The sequence below is a fragment of the Lithobates pipiens genome, unplaced genomic scaffold (genome assembly GCF_037356315.1).
Source record: "Lithobates pipiens isolate NorthernLeopardFrog02 unplaced genomic scaffold, aLitPip1_a1.2 Scaffold_22, whole genome shotgun sequence".
Lineage (NCBI taxonomy): Eukaryota > Metazoa > Chordata > Amphibia > Anura > Ranidae > Lithobates > Lithobates pipiens.
This window is the reverse complement of record NW_027507784.1, coordinates 301277948-301293576: the sequence shown is the minus strand read 5'-3', so window position 1 is coordinate 301293576 and position 15629 is coordinate 301277948. Positions and strand designations below refer to the sequence as shown.

The 15629-nt window shown below is 42.9% G+C and overlaps 1 protein-coding gene across 1 annotated transcript in view; it reads right to left on the bottom strand.

Annotated features, from left to right (window-relative positions):
- CORO7 (coronin 7) overlaps nucleotides 1-15629 on the bottom strand; it is a 304349-nt gene that overhangs the window by 227409 nt on the left and 61311 nt on the right. The window contains exon 7 of the mRNA XM_077449252.1: nucleotides 9595-9645. Coding sequence (XP_077305378.1) covers nucleotides 9595-9645 — 51 coding nt within the window. The remainder of the gene's footprint in view (nucleotides 1-9594; nucleotides 9646-15629) is intronic.

Genomic DNA, 15629 nt, shown 5'->3' with positions numbered 1-15629 from the left:
GGCTATGGGACCAGAAGTGAAGGGAAATCGCCGCAATGGGACACAGATGGAAAAAAAAATCTGACAGGGGTTACAACCCTCCTTTATTCTATCCAAAAAAATAAAATAAAGGTTTGCCTGGAGTTCTACTTTCAAGGTAAGCTGGTAATTTGTTCAATGTAGGGAAAGAGGCAATTACTGGCGATAAACATACAAATATGTAGACAACTGAAATGAAAAAAAACTCAAATCCTCCAAATGTTACTGACAAAAGCAAATATAAATCCTCAGGCAGCACTTGCACTAACCTTCAGCAGCAAAACAAGTGAACCAATTACTGAAAAAAACCCATAAACCTATTAATTATATGGTGCTTCTAACTAAACTTGTAAACTTATATCAATTTTCTGGCATAAGGCCTCATGCACACAGGGCTTGATTATAGCTGCTTTTAGCAGCATCCGACATTTTTTTTTTTTGCAGCTTAAAAACGCCTCTCCATGTTATTCTATTGCTGCGTACACATGGTCGGATTTTGCAACGGGTAATGTTGCATGTGAGCTTGTTGTCAGAAAGTCCAACCGTGTGTATGCTCCATTGAACATTTCCTGTCGTACTTTCTGCCAACAAATATTTGATAGCAGGTTCTCAAATTTTCCGCCAACAAAACTTTGTTGTCGGAAAGCCCGACCGTGTGTACACAAGTCCTTTGCACAAAAGTTCACGCGTGCTCGGAATCAAGCAGAACGTCCCTTTTCTCGGCTCGTCATACGTTCGTATTTGTTGGCCGATATTTGTGTGACCGTGTGTATGCAAGACAAGTTTGAGCCAACAACCTTCGAACAAAAATCCACGGTTCTGTTGGCGGAAAGTCCGATCGTGTGTACGCGGCATAAGTGTCCATGCACACACAGGCTTTTAGGAGCGGTAAGTGGCATAGGCTTTTTCGTGTTACAAAAAAAAAACCCAGGGCCAGCGCATTCTGAGGACTGGCGTTTCAGCAGTAAAAACGTCTGACGCTGGTAAAAGCTGCTAAACGTGGCTTAAAGCTGGATACAGCTGCGTTAAGCCTCGTCAAGCGTTTTTTGTTTTTCTCTGACATGTCAAAATCAATGGTTCCCAACAAAAGCCCATCAAATTGAATAGAAGTTGCACCAGAAGTCGGATCATAATGATCCAACTTGCGGTGCGGCTTGTGCGCTGAGGATCTTGAAGGGGAACCCTCGCCAAAATGAAAAAAAAAAAAAAGGCCTTCTGTCTGCTATGGATTTTAAGGGGAACCCCCCCCCCCACGCCAAAAATCTATACTAGACACTTATCCGAGCACGCATAAGGGGACAAGGGCCTCTTACTGACAACCCTAGCCATTGGTTGTTGGGATCTGCGGGCGGGGGGGCTTATCAGAATCTGGAAGCCCCCTTTACCAAGGGGGCCCCCAGATCCCAGCCCCCACCCTATATGAATGAGTATGGGGTACATTGTACCCCATACTCATTCACTCAAAAAAAAAAAGTGTCAAAAATAAAAACAGTACACAGGTTTTTTGACAAAGTAATTTATTGAAACAGCTCCGGCGTCTCTTCTCCTTCTGATTTCTTCTCTCCCCGGCGATGTCCTCATCCTCTGGTTCTTCTCCTTCCTCTGAGGTCTTCTTATGCTGGCGGTTCTCCTCTCTCCGCTGTCTTTTGCCGCTGCCGGTTCTCTTCTCCCTCTGCTGGCACAAAGTCTTGGCCTCAACCCGATTGAATTTATCCCAAAGGTATTCTATCGGAGACTGCGAGCCAGGCCTTCCCATCCAAAATCAGTCCTTGAGTTTACAAATGTATTTCTGGAAGAATGGTCAGACATTCCCATAGACACACTCCTAAACCTTGTGGACAGTATTCCTAGAAGAGCTGCAGCTGTTATAGCTGCAAAGGGTGGGCCAACTCAATATTGAACCCTACGGACTAAGACTGGGATCCCATTAAAGTTCATGTGCGTATAAAGGCAGGTGTCCCAATACTTTTGGCAATTCAGTGTATGTGTGCCCGTTAATTCTAACTGCAGCTGTACTTCCTCTGCCCAGATGCAGCATACAGCCTGTCACTGACATAAATAGCTGTACAAAGCTGTATATGGCGGTGCTATTGTAAACATGAGTAAAGTGTTCTATTTTTGCCAAATGTTCACGCAGGACTCAAGTTTATGATAGCACCGCTATATACATGAGTACAGCAGTGCACAGCTAATTACATTAAGGACAGGCTGTATGCTACACCCGGGATTCCTGGGCAGAGGAAATACAGCTGCAGTTACGCTAAGCGGGCTTAGCCGACCGTGTGCAAAAGCCACCAATGGTATAAATATGTAACGTTCACATCTCTCAACTTTTTTGCAACACACTTAGGAAAATATGACCCGTCCAATTTTCTTTCCGTGGTACAGTGCTGTAAGGTATGAGAAATAGTGCGATAGCACGTCACAATACGTTAAAAAGCGCATTGAAAATAAAATGCAGCTGAATCACTAATGCATAGGTGTGAATGGGCCCTATGAATATCTGTGAAGCTGAATCAATATATCTATGATGGATATTTAATACAATGTTGCAGGCAAGATTCTAGTACTACGTAAATTATTGGATTTGTGAGATTTATCAGTGATCAGTTAATTTATATGTACGCTGGTAATTTGTGTGAGCGTCGTTTAAAGATGTATATTTACTTTCAGCGTTCTGCCTCATAACTGGCACAACTTTGGGGAGTTGGGAAACTGCAGAGCTGGATGGAAGCCTCATCTATGAGAGGTACCAGTTGCTATGACAGGTTCCCTTTAACATGTATAGAGGGTGCCCCCTGCTGGTGACAAACAGACATAGAATGAAATCAAATTTAAATGCATCTCTGCATTTACAAAACTCACCATATTTTGCAGAAAAGAAAACACGAATACCCTTTAGTACAATGTATGTAGGAAAAGGGCATACCACCTTCATGCCCCAGTTACATGGACAATAAATGCAAGTTTTTCCATATTTCTCCATTATACTGGCGTCAAACCCAACCACTGCACTACCTGCCTGGAGTTTGCATGTTCTCCATGTGCCTGTGTGGGTTTCCTTCCACACTTCAAAGACATGCAAATGGTCTCCTGTCCAAATTGGCCCTAGTATGTGTATGTATGAATGTGAGTTAGGGATCTTAGATTGTAAGCTCCTTGAGGGCAGGGGCTGATGTGAATGTACCATATACAGTATCCCACAAACTTAAAGGAGAAGTCCAGCCTGAGCTTTTTAGGCTGGGCTTCTCCTAAGGGTCACAGGAGTGCAACTCGTTTTCCAGCGGAGAGCAGTCTGCAGTCCCCTCCCTGCTGACGTCACTGGAATCAGTTGAGGCAGCGCGTCATCCAGATTTAGGAAGTCTGGATCCACCAGCTGCCTGGACTTATGGCAGTCTCAGCGAGCTTCTTCCCTCCACAGCTCAGCGCTCCAGTGAGCATGGAGGAGCAGAGCAGGAGAGCTGCTGATTGACAGTCATCAGCTCTCTGTTCAGAGTGGTGAGAGTACCGAGCCATCGGCAATGTTTGGTGGTTCGGTTTTCAGTGTAGACGCAGCAGGGGACAGATGCAGCGTTGGTCTGATGCTGCATCCACCTAGGTAAGTATGAATAGGCCAAAAAAAAAATTATTTTTTAATGTTTAAACCGCTGGCAACAAAAATGAGTACACCCCTAGGTGAAAATGTCAAAATTGGGCCCAAAGTGTGAATATTTTGTGTGACCACCAATATTTTCCAGCACTGCTTTAACCCTGCATGGAGTTCACCAGAGCTTTTCAGGTTGCCACTGGAGTCTTCTTCCACTCCTCCAGGATGATATCAAGGAGCTGGTGAATGTTAGAGATCTTATGCTCCCCCACCTTCCGTTTGAGGATGCCCCACAGATGCTCAATACGGTTTAGGTCTGGAGACGTGCTTGGCCAGTCCATCACCTTTACCCTCAGCTTCTTTAACAAGGCAATGGTCATCTTGGGAGGTGTGTTTGGGGTTGTTATGTTGGAATATTACCCCAGCAGGCTCTGAAGGGAGGGGATCATACTCTGCTTCAGTATGTCACAATACATGTTGGCATTCATGGTTCCCTCAATGAACTGTAGCTCTCCAGTTCTGGCAGCACTCATGCAGCCACAGACCATGACACTCCAAGCACCATGCTTGACTGTAGGCAAGACACACTTGTCTTTGTGCTCCTCACCTGGCTGCCGCCACACACGCTTGAGACCATCTGAACCAAATAAGTTTATCATCAGACCACAGGACATGGTTCCAGTAATCCACATCCTTAGTCTGCTTGTCTTCAGCAAACTGCAGGCTTTCTTGTGCATCATCTTCAGAAGAGGCTTCCTTCTAGGACGACAGCCATGTAGACCAATTTGATGCAGTGTGCAGCATATGATCTGAGCACTGACAGGCTGCCCCCCATCCCTTCAACCTCTGCAGCAATGCTGGCAGCACTCATACGTCTACTTCCCAAAGACAACCTCTGGAAATTACGCTGAGCACGTACCCTCAACTTCTTTGGTTGACCATGGCGAGACCTGTTCCGAGTAGAACCTGTCCTGTTAAGCCACCGTATGGTCTTGGCCACCATGCTGCAGCTCAGTTTCAGGGTCTTGGCAATAGCCTAGGCCATCTTTATGTAGAGTAACAATTCTTTTTTTCAGATCCTCAGAGAGTTCTTTGCCATGAGGTGCCATGGTGAACATTCAGTGACCAGTGTGAGAGAGTGAGAGCGATAACACCAAATTTATCATACCTGCTCCCGATTCACACCTTGTAACACATGACACCGACAAGGGGAAAATGGCTAATTTGTCCCAATTTGGACATTTTCAATTAGGGGTTTACTCACTTTTGTTGCCAGCAGTTTAGACATTAATGGCTGTGTGTTGAGTTATTTTGAGGGGACAGCAAATTTACACTGTTATACAAGCTGTACACTCACTACTTTACATTGTAGCAAAGTGTCATTTCTTTAGTGTAGTGTTGTCAATGAAAAGATATAATAAAATATTTAGAAAAATATGAGGGGTGTACTCACCTTTGTGAGCTACTGTATATGTGTATAAGTAAATCGTTGGCACTATGCACCAGTAATAAATAAAATTTGCCCAAAGGATCTGGTTCCAAAAGTGGGACAGTCCCTGCAAATGAGATGCAGTTGAAATCAGCTGTGCTGCTATCAATCTATCCAATCAGAACATGAGATACCGGCTGGAGCTGGTGTGCTCATCCCGGTCGCTGGAAAGACCAGGTTCAGGTAAGTAAAAGGGGGCTCTAGGGGGCTGCTGCATCACCGGAGGTTTTTCACCTTAATGCATAGAATGCACTAAGGTGGAAAACCCTAAGGCCGCGTACACACGGGCGGACTATCTGTCCAACTTAGTCCGCTGAAACGTGTTTCAGCGGACAGTCCGCTCGTGTGTGGGCTTCAGCGGACTTTTTCAGCAGACAGTCTGGCGGACTAAGTCTTTCGGAATTTCCGTAATATTGTCCGTCCAACTTTGGTTTCAGCGGACAGTCCGCTCGTGAGTAGGCAAGTTGGACGGACTAAGTATGGCGCATGCTCAGAAAGGATTTACACGGCCGAAGGTTGCATTGCAGTGTATTGGACGTCGTATTTCTAGTCCCGTCGTACGTGCTGTACACGTCATCGCGCAAGCTTTCAACGGACTGTCTGTTCATCGTGTGTGGTCAAGTCCGTTCATTCAAAAGTAGGACGGACTGTCTGTCGGATTGTCTGACGGACTTAGTTGGCCAGACAGTCCGCCCGTGTGTACGCGGCTTAAGGGTTTACAACCCCTTTAAAGCCAATAGCCGTTATCTGGTGCTGATATTCTGTAGATTTAAAGTTTTTATTTTTACACTGTCATTTTACTTTTTTTTTTTTTGTTGATCACTTTTATCTGCTGTCACAAGCAATGTAAACATCCCTTGTACAGATATTTTTAAAAAAGTGAATATCGGCCGCACCAATAATCAGTCGACCCCTACCATATACACCTGAGCATTTTATAGCTCATAGCTACAAACCCCTCAACATCGAAAATCCCATGTGCTGATCCCATTCACTCTCCCAAAGAAAAATAAACGCTCTAGCAATACACCCCAAACTGAGAATGTGCAGCTTGTTCCCAAGGCTCTGTACTATCAGGAGATGGTATGGGAACAGTGGAAGAAGGGGAGGATCAGTGAAGACAGGATCAAACAGCCTTTTTACACGATGCAGAGGATTAACCCCTTAGGATCCACAGTGAGTATAACAAACATGCCTTACTGCATATACAGAATGATTTCACAATTGTGGGTTTAACAACACTCTAAAGAATAGGGATTTTTAAAACATTCTTCTTATCCACCTAGTGCCCTTTTGGCTGTTCAACATCTTTGGTATCGTGGTGTGGTTGCACAGTCACATTTTCCTTTTCTCTTTTTGTTTTTTTTTTCCTATCTGGAGATAAATGTTTTTGTTTGCATTGAAATGTATAGGGCCCTCTGACCAGCCAGTAACATACTCCAGATTTAGTTTACCCAATCTTTTGGCAAACATACTTTTGCTCTGCTGTGGTAATATTCAAGGTTATGTTTATATAAGCATTTATCATTTTGTTATGTCTTTGAAAAAGAATAAAAATTACTGGAAATGAAAAATTTCTCTTATCAAGGAAGACAAATTCAGAAAAACTGCAAATATTACCTTTCACGTTTCTTTTTCCTACTAGACCTTTCCAGCCATAGGCAAAGCAACAAAACTGGAACCTGCCTGCCCTTACTATGCTCTTGTACCACTTGGATCCACCAATGGAGTTAAGAGAAACTGGTACTTTGAGGTATAAGGCACACATTGACACCTTATAAAGCCTCCAAATCTCAGTACTTGTGTGATGTTACATGGGAGCTTGCTTTGTCCCATGAAGGTATAGACTTTCAGAAGGTCGAATCATAGGAATTGTGTAGAGACACATAGCTAAGAGCAAGAAGGATGCCTCTACTGTGCAGCTGTACATGTCCTCTTTAAAAGTTGTAGTATGTAATCGAACAAATTATACAATTTTACTTTCATTCCCAGATTACGTAACCTGTGGCACACATATCTATGCATTCAGGATAATACAATAGAAAATAATCTTGTGCTTTCCTTTAGTGGGTCATGTTAGGGCTGGTATAAGAAGACAATAGCTTTTGTTTTAGATTCATAACAAGGGTGCACTTATTCTTTAAGGAAACCCTTTCGCTAGATCATTTATTTCAAGAAAAATCTTCCCATAAAGTCTTATGTGCATTTCACATGTTCTTGGCATGGAATTTTCCATGAAAAGCTTCCCTTCTGTCAACACCCAAAAGACCTAAGACTGCTCCTGGGTGCTGCCACTATGGACGCGATGTCATCAGCCCCAGCAGTTACACTCTAGAACAGCCTTTGTCCACCTTCCCAATTCAGAAGAACCTTTGAAATAGTAATTTAGGTCTTAGGGAACCCATGCTAAAACCAATTTATTGGGAGTCAGTGGGAAAAAGGCACTTTACCTGGGTGGGCTCTGGAAAAAAATGGCACCCTTACAGATAGTTAATAGCCTGGATCGGCTCTGTGTGAATGCGGGTCACGGGAGCGCAAAACTAAGTGCACTCCTGTGACCCACAGAAGAATTATGGCTAAGGGAGCTTTGTCCATACTTCTCCTTTAACCTCCCTAGCGGTAATCCGGAGTCTGGCTCGGGCTGGGATTTCAGTACCATAAGTGGTAACCCCGAGCCAGACTCGGGATCGCATCGCTGGATACAGGGAGGACACAGGGAGAAGTTAGCTAATTACCTTGTCCCCTGGATCCAGCGATGTCCTCCACGCTGTGTGATCGAGCTGTCCTCCACTCGAATCACACAGTGAACGAATGCCGCCGAGCTCCGTTCCCTGCGACGTTGCGGAGCACGGGAGCGGAGATCGGCACCAAATTCAAAAAAGTAAAAACACACACAGTACCCCCCCCCCCTTTGTCCCTAGTGGTCTGTGCAGTGCCCTGCATGCACTTTTATATTATAAATACAGTTTTTTCTGCCTAGAATTTGGAGATTGTCCATAGCAACCAAAAAGTGTCCCTTTATGTCAAAATTGATTTTAGACCAACTAGAAAACAGCGATAATAAAATTATAATCACTTGCAGAATTGACCGATAGCGATTTGTGGGGAAATTCGTCATCAAAAACACTAAATCTAATGACAGCGACAATTCTGCAAATGAGCAAATTTCAGTGTTTTTGGATTTGATTACATTATTGAATAATTTTTATTATTTATTATAAACTTTATCATACCCGGGATGTCTGCTAGACTCTGGTTTGAACAGATTTAAGAGAGTTATTCCTAAGAAATACAGGACTACAATATAAAACGCCAAATTTCCATGCAAAATAATTGTACCGCTTTCAGCACCTAAAACCAGAACTAATCATACCGCCAGGGAGGTTAAAGCACACGTGGACCTCTGTATAAAGCCCTGTAAAGTTCCCCCTAGCCCCACGTGTCTACTATCCCTGGAACTGAACCGCATAGTATGGGTATATTTCGCATTGCCTGGCACCCCATTGCAGCTCTCCCATTGATCTCAAAAGAACCCGAGGTCATGCCTTGCCACAGCAGCCCTGACCCAGATGAAAATCAGCTCTAAAAGCTGCTCAGCACAGCAGAGATGGGCAGCGTAAAGCAGGACCATGTTGCATAGGAGGTCTGATTGGGAGTATGATAGGTAAGGGGGAGGGGGACCTGTACAGGGTACATTCATACAAAGGTACACCTGTACTTCAAAGGACTTTACTTGAAATTCACCTTTAAATTAATTCCTCCCCCATGAGTGGAAGCCACCTAGGGTATATTTACCTTCATTCCCCACTACAGTTCTTCTCTGTGTTGGTCCACACTTATGGTGGCCCTCAAACACTCAGACAAAAGAAGGAACAGGCTGTCCAGCCACCCAGGGACAGGAACTTGACATGGCCAGGACTCCTTCAACGGCTGCACAGTGTGGCTTAGGAACAGTGTTGGTCTGAAGATAAGGTATTTGCTAGGTGGCTGCCATTTGGGTGGGTGGAGGACATTTAAAGGACAACTTCACTAAAAGTTAACTTGTCCTTTAAAGTACAGAGCAATATACTGGTACTATAAAATTGCCCAAAATAAAAAAATTACGGAAGGATTTATCGTTCCATAGCAGAAAATGTCATGTCTTCCAGACCTCAGACTTGTACTTACAGTAAAGTGCGTGACGCACAATTACACATTTATAAAAGGGCATCAAATAACAAAGAAAAGAGACAACCCAGTGACTAGCAGCCGGTCCTCACATGAATGAATCTGCCTTGTTGTGACATGCATTGTGAATCTTATCTATGTGTGACATTTCTTTGAGGGAGGTGGCAGCATGTAATCACACGTCTGTAGCCCCAGTACAATGAGATCTGCTATGGGACATGCCCAGTACAATCCATGTTTCTGAGCTCTCTGTTCTCCTGACACCCCGGATCTCCCCCATCCTGCGTATCATTGTAACATCATCTGACAGCGCCTTCATGTCTCGGGTCAGTACCTGGCTGGCTCCTGTGCTCTTACGAACATCAAAGATCCTCAGTCTCTTGTCCTGTAAGAAGGAAAAATAAAATAATAAAAAGGAGAATAACTGACTTAGAAGGGAAACGGCAAAATATTACAATGTATAAAGTAATGATAGCACGCACATCTAGAACTGCTTCTAATGAAATTCATGCAAGAAAGCCAGTTCTTGCCTATAAACAGTATCAACCTCTCACACTATAGGTAACCTCAGGACAGGAATCAGGAAAAACACAGGCCTGGAAGAATCTCTTTAACAATAACCCATGACATCGTACGCAGGATGCATTAATGCGCAACTGCAATCAGCTATAGAAAGCTGGTCCAGCATCTAGTACATGTACTGTACATAAAGTAAAAAAAAATAAAAATAAATAAAAAAATAAAAAAGACGGTTAGTGAGTCAGATGGTTGCTAAATAAATGTACACATGCCATCATGCATGAAAGGTCCAGACCTGATGTTTTAGGGGACCCTTACTAGCCTAAAATGGCTGATAAGAGGAGTCTGCAGGCTTTATCTATGAACAACCCAATAAAAATAAAAAAATAAAAAAAGAACATATTGCCCCCAAGCAACCAATAAGGGATTGTTTATGTTAAAGAGGAGCTCCAGTTTGGGAAAAAAAAAAAAAAAGTCATCAGCTACAAATACTGTAGCTGCGGACTTTTAATATAAGGACACTTACCTGACCAGGGATCCCACGATATCGGCACCCCGAAACGATTAGTCAGGCGCCAACTTTCAGGCTTCACAGCCGGTTTTCTACTGCGTATGCAATGGTCCGGGCATCTTCTGCGACCTGTGTGTGTCACAGAGGGCGGGGGGGGCTGGATCTTACTCAGAAGTGGGAGCGGGTACCTGTTAAAACCAGGTACCCCCTCCCCCTACCCACCCAAAAAGTGGCAAAGGTGGCAGTGGAGCTCCACTTTAAGTTTGCCCTATATACAGGTGTGCGCGTCGGGGGAAGGGGGGGAATAGGGGTGCTGAGTGCGGTGCCAACTCCCCCTACTGTCCGGGCTTCCCCCCATATTGCCCCCTCCGCAGTGCTGCTGGCTTCCCTCCCCTTCTCTCCCCTCGGCTGCTGTGGGGGATGTTTTAGGATGGAGATCAGAGGAAAGGGCTGGCTAGTCACTATATAATTTTCTGGCCCATTCTTTTTTATAAGTGAATACAGTAAATACACTCACTGACTTTGTTTTCTATGCTTCAGTTTGTGAATGAACAGGAGGCCGATCAGCATAGAGCACTTCCCATTCATTCACTGTCCAGTGCAGCTGAGGTTGCAGAGAAAGCCTTGTGTGTTTGAGCTTTGGGGTACACACCCTAACGCAATGTGCTGTGTACAACTACAAGGAGGGAAAAAAGTATTTGATCCCCTGCTGATTTTGTACATTTGCCCACTGACAAAGAAATGATCAGTCTAGAGTTTTAACGGTAGGTTTATTTTAACAGTGAGACAGAATAGCAACAAAATAATCCAGAAAAACGCATTTCAAAAAAGTTCTATATTGATTTGAATTTTAATGAGTGAAATGAGTATTTGACCCCTTTGCAAAACATGACTTGGTAGCAAAACCCTTGTTGGCAATCACAGAGGTCAGACGTTTCTTTTAGGTTTCCATCGGGTTTGCACGCATCTTAGGAGGGATTTTATCCCACTCCTCTTTGCAGATCCTCTCCAAGTCATTATAGTTTCAAGACTGACGTTTGGTAACTCAAACTTTCAACTCCCTCCACATATTTTCTATGGGATCAAGGTCTGAAGACTGGCTAGGCCACTCCAGAACTTTAATGTGCTTCTTCTTGAGCCACTCATTTGTTGCCTTGGGTATGTGTTTTGGGTCATTGTCATGCTGGAATACTCATCCGTGACCCATTTTCAATGCCCTGGCTGAGTGAAGGAGGTTCTCACCCAAGATTTGACAGTACATGGCCCCGTCCATCATCCCTTTGATGCGGTAATGTTGTCCTGTCCCCTTAGAAGACAAACACTCCCAAAACATAATGTAGCCACCTCCATGTGTTGAATGAGGGGATGGTGTTCTTGGGGTCATAGGCAGCATTCCTCCTCCTCCTCCAAACACGGCGAGTTGAGTTGATGCCAAAGAGCTTGATTTTTGGTCTCATCTGACCACAACACTTTCACCCAGTTCTCCTCTGAATCATTCAGATGTCCATTAGCAAACCTCAGACGGGCCTGTACATATGCTTTGTTGAGCAGGCGGAATTTGCGGGCACTTCATGGCGTAGTGTGTTACCAATTGTTTTTTTTGTGACTATGGTCCCAGCTGCCTTGAGATCATTGACAAGATTCTCCCGTGTAGTTCTGGGCTGATTCCTCACCGTTCTCATGATCATTTAAACTACTCAAGGTGAGATCTTGCATGGAGCCCCAGGCAGAGGGAGATTGACAGTTATTTTGTGTATGTATATATATTAAAAAAAAAAAAAAAATAGATAGTTTTGCAAGCAACTAGAATACAATCTCAGTAATATATGCAAGTAGAAAGTAATACACTCCCAATACAAATATGTGCAAATAAAATCAAAACAAATAATGCTGCACTAGTGATAATAAGTGTATCCAACCACTTGATGTAACAATTCTCCTGTGCAAATATGAGTGGCAACATAATAACATGCGACTATACAATATGATACATTCATGTGTATTTCTTGTAGTAGTAAAAATCCAGGGTAATCAAATATTTAATTAATGAAAATGTAAAAAATAAATAAAAATATCCTGATGAGTCACGAGACCCTGTGATGCAACGCGTAGGGGAGGGGCATATTGGTTTGGCAAGATGCTTTTGCATCTTTCACGGAGGGGCACAAAGTAGCTGCAGCATCGTGGTATTATATGATATACGCTGTATACAGTTGGTGCGCTGGAGCACCTTTTAAATGTGAGTTCTGTGCACATTTTATAATAAATTGAACATTGTTTTAAAAAGATTTAAGCACTATTTGGAGCTATTTTTGTTCCATATATATATATATATATATATATATATATATATATATATATATATATATATATATATATATATATATATATATATATATATATATATATATATATATATATATTGAGTCATAATGGTGGCACATCAATGGAGCAACGAGGAGGAAAGCATGAGTTGTTAGTCCGGGGTCAACTAAAAAGCTTTATTTGACTAAACTTAAGTGTGAAGTCAGGTGAGAGCATGTCTTATGGGGGAGCACTGAGGTGAATAGATACAAAGCATGGATTTTTGAGAATTTGTGTTAGGCTCGGTTCACACAGGGGCGACTTGTCCAGGCGACTTAGCCGCCTGACAAGTCGCGCTCCGTTCTGTACAATGGAACCGTTCTAATAGGAGCGACTCAAGTCGCTCCGATTTAAAAAAAGGTTCCTATACTACTTCAGGCGACTTGCATTGACTTCTATACAGAAGTCGTTTTGCAAGTCGCCACTGATCGCGTACAGGTCGCGGCGCTGCAAGTCGTGCCGCCCCTGTGTGAACCGAGCCTTAATCGTGTGTAATTTTTTTTTTTTACATTTTCATTAAATTAAATATTTGATTGCACTCAAGCACAGGATTTATACTACTACAAGAAGAAATACACATGAATGTATCACATTATTGTATATTCACGTGTTATTATAAGTGAATAGAATAAAAGAATAGGCGCTTATTCCTTTTCATGTGCGTGACAACAAATGAATGATCACTTATACATTACAAAGTGAACCACATGGATGACATAAAAGCCATAAAAAATACATGGCAATATATATGATTCAAAAAAGCAAGTTTAAAGTCCGTGTGTGATAATAATCTCAACATCAAAACAAATAGCTCTGAGATAAAACTTCAAGTTCTTCCACCATGAGTGCTCAATGGGAAGGTGGCAACTCACCAGAGGTGTTTGACCCCTTTTTACAGGATGGTCAAAATGCGCATTTGGAATACCAATTGATTCCACTGTCAGCGCCACTCCACTCCACTGGCCCCTTGATATATGACTATGGTAGGAAAAATTACTCCACAAGAGACGTATAAAAAGTCTCATAGTGTAGTATATTTATACATTTTGCTGAATAATAGGGGATCAAATACTTATTTCACTGATTAAAATGCAAATCAATTTATAACTTTTTTGAAATGCATTTTTCTGGATATTTTTGTTGTTATTCTGTCTTCAGAGGAATACTGTATTCGTACTGCCCCAATTTTTCTCCCAAAAAAATGTTTTGCACAGTTTGGGTCTTTGACCATTGAGCTCATGGAATCCTCTAGAGAGGACCTCCTATCGTTTTCGGAGATCTCCAAGTTGGTGACGACATTTTATGGTTGCCTCCAGTTGGTGGGGGCTGATCCTTTCCAGAACTATCATCACAAGTGGCTGCTGTCAATGCCTGAGCTTTCTGAAGAGGACTAGGAAGAAGCAACAGAGATATGCTTTCAGGATTTTTATCAGCACTGTTGACATATTGATCCAATTTAAGTTCATACATCACTTACACTACACACCAGCCAGGCTGGTTCGGATGGGACTGGGTCAGGATATTGTATGTTCTAGATGTGATTTAATTTCTGCCAATTTTTTTCATATGTTTTGGAGCTGTCCTGCACTCTCATCCTATTTGAACGATCTATTTGCCTTTTTTTTACCACAAGCTTCATCTGCCAATACCGTATACCCCGGAGGTTGAACTCTTAGCCCCCGTACACACGGTCGGAGATTCCAGCAACCAAATCCGTCGGATTAATTCTGACGGATTAATTCCAGAAGAGGTCCGGAAGTGATGTTGCATACACACAGTCAGACTCAGTTGTCGGAAAATCCGATTATACATAACGTGATGACGTGATTTTGTTACGACGGGACTACGTTCAGGCTAGTAGCCAATAGCGTTGGTCTAGGAATTTGATCTGAGCATGTGACACTTTGTCAGTCGGAGTAGGCTACACATGATCGGAGTATGTCCGTTCAGAGCATTTTGTTGGAAAATTTGGTCCGTCAGATACTCCGACGGAAACAGTCCGATGCAGACCACACACAGTTGGAATATCTGACAAAACGGTCCGATAGGAAACATTCCGTCGGAATCTCCGACAGTGTGTACAAGGGCTTAGGAGTACTTAATGACTATGTTCCTCATACACATGCTAGGACTTTACGTGTTAAGTATAATGTTATTTTATGCATGTTAACAAACATTTTATTGCATTGGAAGGATGTGGGCCCTCTTTCGGCCCACGCCTTCTTTCGTAGTGTTCATGGGGTTCTCCCCAAATTTAAATTGATATATAAAAGTAGGGCAAATTCACCAAAATATGGCAACCAAGGTTAGATGTGGTTAGATGTCTCTGAGGATTTCTGGGGGGGGGTAGCTTTGGTACAGTGATCTGATGGTTGCCTACACATTGGCCCGAGATTGTTTTGTACAGAACTCTCCATTACATAAAGGGACCCTGAAAATATACCGTTGATACGGGGTCGTATGTGGTGTGGGCTTGAATGTGTGTGTGTGAAGGTTGTTGGGGTTTTCTTTGTTCTCTCACGGACTACCTGCTTTTTGTCCATTAATGAAAACCTGCCTTGGTATATCCATAAATACCTTACGTGCCTGTAAGGCGAGTCCGTTTCATTTGTATTTTTTGTTGTCAAACTAAAATAAACACCTTTCAAAATCAGCAGGGGATCAAATACTTTTTTCCTCCTCACTGTATGGTTCTATGGTAGCAACAACTGAAATCTGATTAGTTGCCGTGAGCTTCAGTGATTGCAAAGAACCAGCCTCATCAAGACTTTAACATTAGTGAAGCTGTCCTTTAAGAAATCCCCCTGAACCACAGTCCAAATCATTCCTTTGGGTAAGCTGTACTCATGGTGAGCTTCAGTGATCCTTCAGAGTAAGGCTTACCCATGTGAATTAATATTGTTGTCACGCACATGCACAGTATGAAGAAGGGCAGTATTATCTCAGGTGGGAGCTCTGATGAAGAGTGCATGCCC